Below are 14,002 nucleotides of genomic sequence, written 5' to 3'. Positions count from 1 at the left end.
CAATTTGAGAAGAGATAACTGCTTCATAACTGCCTAAGACTACAATTTTCACATGACAAAAAAGGGCCATTCAGGCTCCTTCAAAACCTGACAGGTCAAGAAAGAAGTTTGAAACAAAAGCACCTTATAACCATCATCTCTCCTCTTTACTTGTCAGATCAACTTTGCTAGTGTCTCCGCTGAAATGGCATCACCATGCCAGCTGCCACAAGGTGATTTTTCATGTCTTGTCAAAGAAATCTTTTATTCTATTTGCTCTGCATTAACATGTTACATTTATTGATCAAGCCCTTTCTGCAGCCACAGCAGGGCACTGTGCTCTTATGCCTAAGGGGGCTTTGATGTCCTGGTGACATTCTAGACCGAATAATGCACATACTAAATGGATTTAATGCAGAAATGTGTTTGTGCATGACAGCTACATTAATAACAGCCCCTCACACTGATAAATATGCAATTGCTACGATTAAGAGTTACCCAATTATGATGAAAATATTTTTCTACCTTATAAATAAAACCATCAAAAAGTTTTAACAATAGTGCATTTTCTTCAACATTTTAAAATGCTATAAAGATCAGTCTAAAGGCTTTTAAAAAATATGTCATGCTTTGTTTTGAATTCTGGCTTTTATTCCCATTTCTCTTTTGTTGTTCATCTTCCTGTTCTGTGTGTCTTATTGCTGCACAGACTGGGAAGGTGGCAAAAAAAAAAAAAAAATCCTCTCTTTCACATACTCAACTCACAAAGAGGAACATGCCCTCTAAAACTGAAGCCCAGTTTCAAGCTGCCACTTGCATATTCCCCCAGGCAAGAAAACAGTAGGCAGAAGAGAGAAACAAACAATCTCTAGTCCACAGAGAGGATATTACAAAGCCTCAGCCTCACAAAAGTCATGGAGGAACATTCCAGACTAGGATTAAAGTTCAAGTGGATGTTTTCATACATGTACACTCTTAATCGGGCAGTGGAAAATATGCACAAGCACACACTGTGCAAATTATTCATGCTTCTAGCAGAAATAATCTGCACCCTAGAGAGAGGGAAGAGATATCTGTATCTCTGTGAGCACAATTATTGGATTAATCCTCCCTCACTGGCCAAGATTAAAGATTCACTCTCCCTTTTGCCTCATAGCTTAGATCCAGAAGAAATCTGTGTAAGAAAAAGGAAAACAATTCACGTGTTTAAAACTACCAAGCACAAAATTAGAAGATGGACTTCTCTGTGAATCGAACTGTAGATGCTATTTATAAAAACATGGCACCTATTTGTACAAAAACTCTGACATCTATTATTCAAGCACTAGGGTGCATTTAGCCTTTAATGTGAAAGGAGAAATTTGGCAAAGAAAGTTATTTAAGATTAAAAAACCTATTCAAGGGTTATTTTATTTTCTCTCCACAAGACAGAAAGATGCATCCAAAAAAAAAAATCTTTGTGTTTTATCCAAGTATCTACCCCCAGCTATATTATATCCTTCCTACTTACTTATTCCTTTTTTCCTTCACCGGTGATGATTTACCTTTTTTTTTTTTTTCAATGAAATCTTTAACTTCCAATGATCAACAATAGTTTTTCATTCCTCCTTGAAATCCTTTTCAGCAAAGCCTCCCAGTAACACTAACACTGGCACGTCAGTGACTTCCCTTCCCATACTCTCTGCTTTCATTAAACCGGAACCAGGGAATGCTTTCCATGTATTATGAAATAAAACAGTGGCCTTTACAGTACTCTATTATCAGGGAAGGCTATCAAATACAGTTGCCATGAGAGACTAGGAGCAAATTTCCAAAGCAAAACATCTCTGCTCCTGAAACATGCCTTACTGAAAATACACGGTGTAAATAGTTCATCTCTAAAATAGCTGAAAATCACTACCAATATCAAATCAAAAGAGCTGCTACAACTCAGGCTACTTGATGATACCCACACCAACAGAGCTGCAGAATCATAGCATAATTTAGGTTGGAAGGGGCACCTAGAGGTCATCTAGTCCAATCCCCTGCTCAGAGCAGGGCAACTTCAAAGCTAGATTAGGTTGCTTGGGGCTTTGTCCTGTTGCACTTTGAATATCACCCAGGATGGAGATTCCACAGCCTCTCTGGGCACCTCTTCCACTCAGCCTTTCTCATCACTGAGCCTTTCCTTAAAAACAGTTGAAAATTCCCTTGCTGCAATCTGTGACGACTGCCTGTCATCCTTTTGCTGCACACCTGACAAGAATTTGGCTCCATCTTCTTCACAACCCCCCGTTAGACCCAAAAGGAAACAAAATACATTAGAAACTATTTAAACAAAATCTGTAAAGAAAACAGCATGAGAAGAAGTAATTCATAAGTGCACTGTAGTGGTCTGGGGTTGAAGGATTTCCATCCACCAGAGGTGTAAAACAGGAGGCAATCCAGTGGCACCGTATCTTGCTGATTACAACTAGCATTCTTTTAAGTACACACCAGTTTTTCCCTTTGCCTCATACACAACAAATTGCTGTCACTCCTCTTTTTTCCCCTAAGATCCCCACAGAAAGACCCCTTTTGCCATTCACCTCTGTTTTCCCTTTCACTCCCAGGGCAAAGGAGAGATGCGTAACCGTTGCGACTGATAAGTGTCACTTTGCTTTGGCTGCCAGAAGAAAGAGACTTGCATCCATGTATCGCTCAGGGTAATCAAGGAGACACACTAGTTCTTGGGAAAAGGCAAACAAGACAGACAATTCTTTTAAAGAGCAATTTTTTGTGATTATTTAATCAAGTGTTGTTATTAGATTTACCGCAACTGATGCAAAGACAATTAAGCATCTACATAGGAACTAATTTTTTATTTAATAAAGAGGAAGGAGCTCCAGCCCAGGAAGAACTCTGAAGTCAGAAAAAAACTGATGAAAAATATACATTTTCCTCTGTATTAAATTGCCAATAAAAAAGAACTAATGACAAGCCTCCCCTCCTCCAGCTGAGTTCTCCAGTCCTGTGTACATTTACATGTTTACATCACACTCAGAAATAAAAAAAAAAAAAAAAGGACAAATCTGAGTAACAAAACCACCACTCATAAGAACATTGAAACCACATAATTACTCTTCTTTGCAGGAAAAAAGAAGGCAGAAGTGCCATAATGACCAATAATTAAATAGACTTTTTTAAAAATGTGTTTCAACTCAACAAGTTAAAAAAAAAAGGGGGGCGGGGGTGGGGGCCGTGAGGGAGAAACTCCTCGGTTTGTCCAAAAACAAGCTGTACTTCGCAGAAAAACACAACAGCATCTCTTGAAATATGCTATTAAGGGACAAGCTTGGCAAAAGTTGTTTGCGTATAAGTCACAAAATATAGTATATTTGACTAATTTCCCAGTTTACTAACAGCATCAGCTTTTTTCCAACATACCTGGACAAGCCTCTGAAAACACACATTTACAGTGGAAAGCCTTAAATGGCAAAATAACTTACCTGCCTCTATCTTGACTTTTGCAACAAAAGTTATCTACATTATAGTGGTATCAAAATCAGTACAATTCACTAAAGCAATTGTTCAATCGAGTATTACATTATATCAGCGGCATAGGAAAGTTTCGTTACATCGGTATCATGCAGTACAAATATGTCTTTCCGATAGGAGTCTCTTATATGGATAAGCGTGTGTGTGTGTGCACAGTAAAGACTGCAAGTCTACAGCCACACACCATTTCTGGTTCAGAAAGGACAGCACTGTCTGGCAAGAATAGTTTTGCTGCCAACTGGCCACAAAGCTGAACACGTTACCACAACAGAAAGGTATCTCTCTTTCTCTCCATGCAACTACACCCATGACAGCAATATTAAACAACATGACTGCAAATACTGCTGCCCACAAAATTTAAAAAAAAAAAAAAATCAACCTTCTATGCTCAATTTCTTAAATTCTTAATGAAATTGTTATGTTATACAGAAACTCTATTAACACTTTCAAGTAACAGAATTTATTGCCTGCTACAGGAGGATGATTCCTTCCCAAAATACACTTGGCAGTAGCCATACTTACAGGGGCTAGGACACAGAAATTCTATATGCAAAACCACGTTAAAAAAAAAGGTTGGTAAGTACTTATTTACTGCCTAATACTGAGAACAGGTAACTGTTGAATATTTCAGCATTTCTCTGCTTAAATACAGGCTAAAAAAAAATAGTAACCACTGAAATATTTTTTTTTCTTTCAAAGAACACACACACACACACTCTCATCTAATAATGACTCATATTATAATGAAAACTAACACCTTTCCTGCAAATAACTATTGTACGAGCAAAGTACAATATTCTCTTTATCTTTTTCTAGATTTTGATGACCCTTGGTCATCTTCACTCAACTTATGCCTTTACCAACAGACAGCAAGTTTTTCTAGAAAATCGAACTCCATTTTAAAGAGACATTAAGTTTAGAGTCTCTTCCCCACTGAAAACAACATACTGAACTAAAGTTCTCAAATTAATCATTCACTCATAAAAATCATAAAACTCATCACTATACTACAGCATTGTCAGATTATTCAAGCAATAATACTTGTTTAAAGAAAACTGCAATGATCTTACCGTTTAAACTTGCTTCGGCAGCTGCCCAAGATATCTCATCTATATTCACATTCATTTAAGGCTATGACACTTATTCTACATCTTATCTGACTCTCTCTGCAATATGCAGACACAGTGTTCATATATGAGCACAGAACAGTCTGAACAGCTACTGTATAATAAATACTTCATTCTTAGTTTCTATATGCTTAGTATATCTATCACAGCTCAAATAAAACATTACTGCTCTCATCACATTTAGTATTAGCTTTCCTAAGCTAAAAAAAGAAAAAAGAAAACAAACCCGCACAAAACAAAACAAAAAGAAACCTCTCCCCTTTCCCCAGATCTGGTTTCTGGCCTTAGAATACTTTACAGCTTTACAACAGCAAACTATCCTACATCAAAAGCTGATTGCAGCTACCCCAAAAACTAGCACTTTCTCTCATGTTTCACCACAGAAGATTTTAACACACTTTTTTCCCCCAGATCCCAGTAAAAACAAATAACATCCCTTCTGAAAAATAGGCTAAATTATAGTGTTCTGGGTAGGGAAGGAAAGAAGAGATGAAAACACAGATTTCAGAAATACATCACCAATTAAGTTCTCCATGAAAACATGAACTAATGTCTTGAAGTTTTAAAGTGGTATTTTACATGTAGATTTAACGTTAATGTTTTATTTTATGAAATAAAATTAACTCAAAGGAACTGTTCTTCAAATCATGCATTAAATGAAAGAAACAAACCAATTTTTTTCCCAGCGGCAGTACCTCCAGAGGTGTAAAGAAGAAGCAGTCTTGTTGACGATATGTTAAATCTGAATGCACATGCAAAACTTGAATTATCTTCACGACAAAATGAAAAAATGCCCATTCAGTTCCCTCTCCCAGCAAAATTCATTACAATTTCCATAAGTACAGACTCATCAGCCAGAAGTATAAGACAACAACTATCCACGGATTGTTCGGTGTCTTCTTTGCCCTGCTACCTCTTGCACATAGGAATCAGTCTTTCAGAGCCGACAGTGGCTCAGGGTAACGTTTTTGAGTGTTAAGTAAGTTAAAACCAGTGGTTGTTCCCCCTAGGAGAACAAGGCACCAGCACACTACTTTTATGTGGTTTTCTCCTCACAAGCAGACTCTAAGCTTACTCTCAATAAAATAAAAGGAAAACTCAAAAGAGTCCATTCCTACCATTGAAAAACCTACGCTTTTTCTTAAACAGACAGCTACGCCCCATTCCTGTTTCCTTACTTACCTACAGACTTGCCAACCTGAAAGATACACAGCTGAACCTCACCAGGCGCTCTCACTAGGATTAAATTAAAAGGGATACTGTAATAACTATTGGGAACACTATAGAATTCTAAATCGATCCATATATTAAAATAATTAGAATTTATTTATAAATTCTAACTGCACCTAGTTTTAGCACTTAACTACACAGCTGCCCAAAAATAAAATCATACAACAAAACCCACATCATCAGGGAAAAGAGATCTACAAATAAAAAGGGAGAGAAGCACACACTTACTCGTATTTTGGTTACGAACAATTCACTTTTGATCACGTTCTTCACTTCTTCAGGTAATGATGCTTATTTTCCATTTTGAGCAGAGAACAAGCCGTAAGCTCCTCATTTGGCATCATTTATGTTAACACGAGAAATTTCCAGACTCACCTGGTTATTTGTGTTCCAAGTACGTAAGAAAAGGAGACAAACATTGCCTATAAAACAGTGTTGCCCACTTGATAACAACGAAATGTACCTGACATACATGTATGTTTCTACTTTGGGAAAAAGAAAAAAAAAAAATCTATTTTTGGAGTTGGTGTCCCATATTGCACTTGAAAATCTATATAGTGCCACATACCTTAACAAGTTGAAGCTAAGATCTAGTCTTTTTGCCATATGTCCATATTTTCTTCCTAGGAATTCTGGAATTTCTTCACAGTCTTGACTAATGTAGGACACCTGAGAATTGGAAGCAGAAAAGAAACATTTTGTGAGTGGATTATTTAATTTCCTGTCCAGATTCTGTCTCACTGATCCAATGACAACACACAATATAGTAAATAGTTACAGCTTTAAGCTCAACACACAATATAGTAAATAGTTGTTATGGCTTTAAGCTACATCAGTTTTACTGCTATAGAATCTATCACAATCTCATTTTCCTATTGATACAATCAGCTTAATATTTATTACATCTATAGTCTTATGTACCATGTGTTGTCTCCTTTCAGGCAAAAATAATTTGATCAAATACATCACATTTCTTCTGTTCCACTGTTAATACTTTGATCTAACATTACTTTGTATTACCATTCTGAAATACTCCAGAAGAAGTTTTTTTGAAAGATCAGAAGCTGTTCAAAGGACTTTCTCTTTTGCCCCTCAGTACACAACACATTAAAAGATCACTTTGGAAAGTTTGATTCAGAAGTACCCGAGCAGTGTACTGTCAATCCATTCTCATAACCATTCCTTGAGGAGATTATTATTGCCAGTGATATGCTAGGGACAGAGCAAGAGGGCTGCCCAAGATCTGAAAAACCAAGCATGCAGCTTTTTGCAGACAGCCGTGTAAGTCAAAGATTTCTGACTTCAACACCTATGTTCAGATCACACTCCTCCTTACACCCAAAACACTTGTGAATGTCTTTTTTTTTTTTCGTACCAGCCCTTCTAACCCATGTTTAACAGACATAGGAAGAACTAGTGGAAGCAAAAAAAACCCAGTCTACTTAGATTTGATTTATTATTTTATTATTTTTTTATTATTATTTTTTTAGCCAGGATGAAGTGAGTGATAATATTGCCAGAAAACCACAAACAGTAAAACAGCTAAACTTTTTCTATTCTCTCTGCTCTATTGTCTTAGAAGTCTTTGGTTTGATTTCTTCAAAGAATCCCCACAAAGCCTGCCAAGCCTATTGTCATGAATTTTATACATCTATATTGGCCCATCCTCCCAATGTTCAAAATATCAGTATAAACACTGTCATTTCAGATTTTGTGCTAAAGAAATCTTAGTTCCCCTTAAATGGCAACTTGCTAGTTAAGTAAATTTCAACACTGTGTTAGACCACTATCTATAACATTGCTATTATCTAAATATTTAATGTAAAGTCAATTTCAAGACCAGATCACATTGGTCTAAAATATGTTAGACGAAAAATATGCAAAAAAAAAGCCAGTCGAACTTTGTTTTGATAGCATTTCACTTTCTGTTAAAATAGAGTCCTCTGCAGAATGGACTGACAGTATGTACTTTTGCAAGTCATCCCGGGCTCTTACACTCTAAACATCATTGCAATCTGATAATACTATATTGCATCCCATTTAATTCATTTTGTTCAATAACTTCAACAGATAAAGCTGACAACAGGGAAGTAATTTTTACGAGCAGAAAACAGGTAGCTTGAAGCTCAGTTTAACAACTTCTTCCCCTTGTTAAACCATACCTGCTCTTGCAATAAATTCTGCTAGCAGACGTACACACGACTTTAGCAAATATAAGGACAAAGAGAAAGGAACTGCTTTGGGTAGTTGGCATCCTAATGGTTTAGACATAACAGAAACTGTTTTGCAGAATTTATTGAATTAAATATGTGCGTGGGGGTTCCCTCCGGTTTTCATCCAAGACAACTACAATGCACTTGACAACATACATGCAGGTATGCATACAAGAACTGCTTCAGTCTTCACTGAATGGTAGATTTCTTTAAACTAATGCTTGCAAACCCTTGGAAAGACACCACACTAACAGCAGAATACTACTTTGGATTAAGCACTTAGTTCAATGTAACATGTTGAAACAGAATGACTAAAATATGATGCCTATTAACACAAGGAGTGCAAGACCATCTTGAGCAACTACAAGCACAGCAACAGCAGAGAGCATTGCTTTGCTTTTCATCCAGGGAGGAGCAGTGGAGAAGGAGCAAGAGACTCTGACCTGCACTCCCACTGCTTCAGAAACTTACCTGGCCATAAACATTCTAGCTCCACCAGAAGTTCAAGGAAAAAGTTCAAACAAATGTGTTTTGGTACGCACAGGAGGCAAAAATACATGAAATGTTGCAAATCTTCAGCCTTTGAACTGTTATAATATACAAATATATTTGCACAACTGGTACAAACAGATTATGTATTTGCAGATGAAATATGGTTGTCATGACCTTTTAATGCTGAGGCCTTGTAAAAGGAATTTTACTTCCACAAAGTTCACTTCAGCACACTCACAGTACAAGCACCCTTTTCAATTTAAAACAAATAGATTTATTTTTTCACAAAATACACAAAATGCATTCAACTTCTCTATACCCCACATACATGAACTTGCTTTGGGTACCCGAGAACTCTCTTTACTGTAAGAACAGCAGCGACTGCCAGTGATACAATACATAAGGCTTTCTGAACAAGTTTTCAGGAGTTATTTCCCCACTCTTCTGCTCTTTAATCCTTGAGTAATGCTGATATAAAAGAAGACGTCAGTAGTCTGGACAACAGAAGAATAACATTTCTTCATTTCTTCATTTTCATTCTTTCAGTTCAAAATCTTTTACCCAGAAAACAATAAAAAATACGTAACTCATTATTCTTCCCTTTGCATCCATCTCAAATACCCTCAAAATTAGTATGAGCTTTCAAGTATATATCCAGAGCTGTCACCACCGAGAGATGAGACCGAGCACATTTTTCCCAAGCTCTTTGGGTGCAAAACACCGGTAAAAAGAGATTTCTTAGATTTTTCTATACCAGTCACAGAACATCACGTGGGATTAAAAGCTGGATGTAGATGTTTCCACTGCCTAATTGTCCAACTCAAATCTAAACCAGGTTGGTCACAGTCAAACATTCTTATTACTGGTGCCCTGCTCAATATCCCACTGAAACGTTCAGAAAGTTTCCCACAAAGCCCAGCATCAGATAGGCTATGGATGTCTCAGACATTCTTGCAGATTGTTCCACACACTGTATGTAATTCAGGAAAAAAACATGGGTTTATAAAATATTTAAAACATAAGTTAACCAGTCAATAACAGTTGCACCTCTCTTCCGATTTAGTTTCAGAGTATATTACCATTTAATCTCCGCAATCATTTTACAGTGATATTGTAATCTTAGTGACTCATAAAGTAACATATTTATTAAAGAATGTCACCAAATAGGTCATGTATGAACTCTAGATATTGCATATTCCCTTCCATTGAAGAGAATTACATCTGGAGAATATTTCCAGTCAGCTGAGCATTACATTTTACTCTATGCTGTTAGAAGATTGTATGTTAGGCACATAGCCAAATTAAGAATATGCTTTACGTGAAGGGACTCAAGGCATGCTCAAGGGAAGAAGGCAGCCATAGTGCACCACAGAGACCACAGGAACCGCGTCCTACAGCAGCTGCAAAGTTAGCCAATTGCCTCCACGTCACACGCACGCGTACGTTACTTCCACACAGAAATAGCGACCAGATTAAAGAAGTAATTAGATGGGCAGCACCTTGGTTTAATGGCAAACCATTTTCGAAAAGCAGGCAAGCTTCATTTATTCTTTTCGTGGGAAAAATGAAAACATTGTACTAGTTTTAGTCACAAGTTCAGCCGTCATGACGTCAATTTTTAGCCAGAAACTTTTTCAGTAGCCGAATAAGGCACTGGGTGAAGGCCGGTAGAATTTGTTTTACTTCCCAACTTCTCTCTTTAACCAAACCAAAACACACATCGTGCTGAACAACCTCGGGTATTTCAGCGCTTCTCCTTCAGCCTGCCCAGCCTGAGCGCGGCGGCGGGCACGAGCAGCCGGGGGGGCGGGGCACGAGCAGCCCCGGGGCGGGGGGCGGGGGGGGGGGCACGAGCAGGAGCACGAGCAGGAGCAGCCCCGGGACCGCCCTGGAGCGCCACACGCGCCTCGGCCCCGCGCGGCAGCGCGCTGTTACAGCCGCGCCGCTCCCACGGCGGAGCCTCACTCAGAACACGCCTGTTGCACGTGAGCAGGCTGCAGCAGCGGCAGGACCGGCAGAGTCATAATCCCCTGCCACCAGTTACCCCGGCGCTCCGCTACCTGTCCGTTAAGGACGAGCACCGACAGCGCACACCTCCGGGGGCCGCCCCGCCTCCTCCGCCCCCCCCCCCCTCCCCCCGGCGCTTTCGGGGGCAGGGGCGGCTGCGCGGCTGGTTCCCGGCAGCGGCCTCGGAGCAGCGTGTTCGCGAGCGGCGATACCTGAGCAGCGTCCCGTGGCGCGGTGCCCACGTGCGGCTCGGCGCTAAAACGCCCCGGCCCCATGCGGGCCCGCCGCCCCCCACCCCCGTGGCAGCCTCCTCCAGCCGGGACCGGGACCAGGACCAGGACCGGCCCCGGCCGAGCGGCGGGGAGCCGGCGTGGGGTTCGGGCAGCCGCTAGCAGTACCGGAGGCGGGGACCAGCCGGCCGGGACGCGCCGCTCCCGGCAGGTGTGGCCGCCGCCGCCCGGGCCCTGCGAGCCGCGGACACTTACTTGGGCTCCGCTCACCACGACGCCCGCCATGGCTGCGGGGGCGGCCGCGCCGGGGCTTCCGCGGGCTCGGGGCCGGGCTGGGGCCGCCGCCGCTTCCTCACGGCAGTCAGCTGACGCGGGCGGAAGCGCGGCCGGGCCGCGGGCGGCAGCAGCGCGGGGCTCGCGCCGCCACCTGCGGCTGGGCTGGGCTGGGCTGGGCTGCGCGCGCCCGCCCGCCTGCAGCCGCCCCGGGGAGGGGGCGGGGGGGTCCTGTCGCCCCGGCGGCCCCCGGGCTCGTGCGCTGCGGCCCTGCCGGCAGCACCGTCCCGCTGAGGACGCTGGCGGAGGCGACGGGCCAGAGCGTGGGGCAGGCGTGGGCGAGGGTCTGCGGCCCCAGGGGTGCCTGCCCGGCGGCTGCTCCAGGCCTCGCGGCCGTGCTTTGCCCGCGGTGAAGGTCCAACCGCCGCACGTCCGGCTGCCGCGTTTCTGCACCGGGCTGGGACCGCGTGTTCGGTGGGATAGGCCCTGGGAAGAAGTGACGGAAATAACTCATAGGTGTGACAGTGACGAGGAATCGGGGCTTGGATTTCGTTCCCCGTAAGGAGCTAGATGATGACTCGGAGGGTCATCTGGACTGGCTTCCACCTACTGAGCAGCCCATGACTTCGTGGCATAAAGCATAACTTGCCTTTGAGGAGATGTATGCCGCTGGTAAAGCAACGCTTGCAGAAATAATCCCCTGCTACCCACAGGAGAGGTCCACATCCCCATAGCGAAATTTTTTGTCTCTATAGAATATAGCGTAATGAGTGTGGAAAACAGAAATACCTGTCAAACTAGTCCTTCCAGGGCATGAGGATTTGCTAATTAAAATAATGGCATGATGGTAGGTTATCACTGGTTAGGTAGAGTAGGGAAATTGAAGGTTTTCTGTAAGAATTTTATGTGAGACTTTTAAAGATACTTACGTTTCCCGGGCTTGGGCCCTAAATCCTATTAGTCATCTACCTACCTCTTCAGCTGCCTAAGCACCTTTAAAAACCTGGCTCTTCTTTCCCCTTTATTGCTAATATAGGGTAACTCACCCTCGCTGAAAGCAGAGGTACATGCTGCGAGGGGAAATAAGTTTCAGGAGGATACGTATTCTACACTGCAAACCCCTTTCTACAGTTTATTCAGCAACACAGCAGAAACTAATACTGTACTTGCTGCTCTGCCTCTTAATATCAACAGCATAAATTCTTGGTACAGCTGTGGCACTACACCTTCTCTAGAGCCATTCTTTCTTTTATGCTGACTGCTGGACAGGAAACACAGAGCAAATAGCCAAGGAAAAAAACATTTTGTACAGCTTTTTCCTCCCTGTTATTTTAATGTATTCTGTTAAAAATAGAAATGGGCCAACATGTAGAAAAATCAAAACACAGTCAATGAACAAATCACTCCAGTGCTTTCTATGGATCTGATTTTCCTTGTATTGTGTAAGAGAGAGAAGAATCAAACCCTTCATCCACAGCAAATAAGTTGATCTTGTGCTGATGAATAAAAGTTTTGTTTCTCTAAGCAAGAGTTCTCCATCAAGGCATACTTGCTAGTTCGGGTCATCACTCAGCATGCTTCAGACAATCGTGCCTTTATTTATTTATTAGATTTTGTAGCAAATAATGTACGCCAAGGAAAACAAGTACTCTGAACTATAAATTTAAACAAAGCAATACATTCTCCTCTTTCTGTATCTACCTCTTTTTATGTCTTCTTTAGTTACAAGCACGCGGTTCCCATCAGAACGAACACAAAGTGGCCCACTGCTATAGTTAGCTGTATTTGTCTTAATGGAGTAAATTCAGTTCAATACTACACTCCTGTAAAATTGGAATAACTATATTGAAAACAATTTAGCACATCATTATCTATATTATTAGTATTAATTTTAGTAGAGTGTTAGCTGTCACTTTAGAGATATCTGCGAAGAAAAATTCCTGCCTGAATAGTTTACAAAATAGCACACACAAATAATAAGTCTGTTTTTTCCAGCTTCTTACATTGCCAATTGCATTAACCTGCCATTGATCCTCCTACTTACTAGGCAAGACCTTGTCTAGAGGGAAAAGTTGCAGGTGCAGCTCCCTAAACTGGGTGACTTAAATTGACTTTATCATCTCTTCAATCAGTTGAGCTGAATTTTGTAAATTACAAAAACAACTTAAGGAGGTGGCAAACTGTTTTAAGTGCATCTGGCTTATAGTCATTCGTTTGAAACCAGTTCAACGTTTTCTTGTACAGACCTTGCCTAGATTATTATCTGCCATGGATAAAATTATAGATCCAAATCCCGTGGTATGTAACAAACAGGGAGCGCTACCGACTGCAGTGACAAAATGGGCCTATTATACTGTACAGGAAGTGAAAAACAAGACTCTGGAACAGAGGAATGGGGAAGAGAGATGACTGTCTTGTTATGATGCTTCCCTAGACTTTGAAAACTTGCATCTTGAAAGTCCTAATTCTGGCTGCCAGTTTCCTACAGGATGACTGGCAAATTTCTCAAACTTTGTTCTTTTCCAGAGTCTCTGCTTTATTCCTTAATTTCTAAGCGCCCATCACCTGCACGTAATTTTCAAAAGGAATGAAAACTCGCAGCTGCAACTGTCTACCACTGAAGGAGTATTTTGTAACAACTAATCTGAAATTGTAACAAAGTTATAACGTTGTCTCAGATTTCAAGGGTATGAGTCAACATGCTCATTAGTTTGTGCCTCATGTTATTACAAAGCTAAAATACATTACAGTGCTATATAAATACAGGAGGGCTTTTTTAGCTTTTGAGCCTGCTGATCATCAGTGTCACTTTATAAGACAGATTCTAGATGATTGTGAGGCTGCCTCTGGTTTTAGAATGTTTTTCACCTTACAATATATATTCATGCTTCTGAGCATCCCAAAACACTACCTTCCTGAGTCCTGGCCCCACACA

General features: G+C 41.1%; 1 protein-coding gene across 1 annotated transcript in view; it reads right to left on the bottom strand.

Moving 5' to 3' along the window:
- The window catches only part of LRMDA (leucine rich melanocyte differentiation associated), a 700,198-nt gene that overhangs the window by 661,126 nt on the left and 25,070 nt on the right, over window positions 1-14,002 (bottom strand). The window contains exons 1-2 of the mRNA XM_054831401.1: window positions 11,050-11,436; window positions 6,421-6,521 (exon numbers count right to left, since the gene is read on the bottom strand). Coding sequence (XP_054687376.1) covers window positions 6,421-6,521; window positions 11,050-11,079 — 131 coding nt within the window. The 5' untranslated portion in view covers window positions 11,080-11,436. Of the gene's footprint in view, window positions 1-6,420; window positions 6,522-11,049 lie in introns of the transcript that reaches the window.

Source organism: Grus americana, chromosome 7 (assembly GCF_028858705.1).
Source record: "Grus americana isolate bGruAme1 chromosome 7, bGruAme1.mat, whole genome shotgun sequence".
Taxonomy (NCBI): Eukaryota; Metazoa; Chordata; class Aves; order Gruiformes; family Gruidae; genus Grus; species Grus americana.
This window is presented reverse-complemented; position numbering and strand designations above follow the sequence as displayed.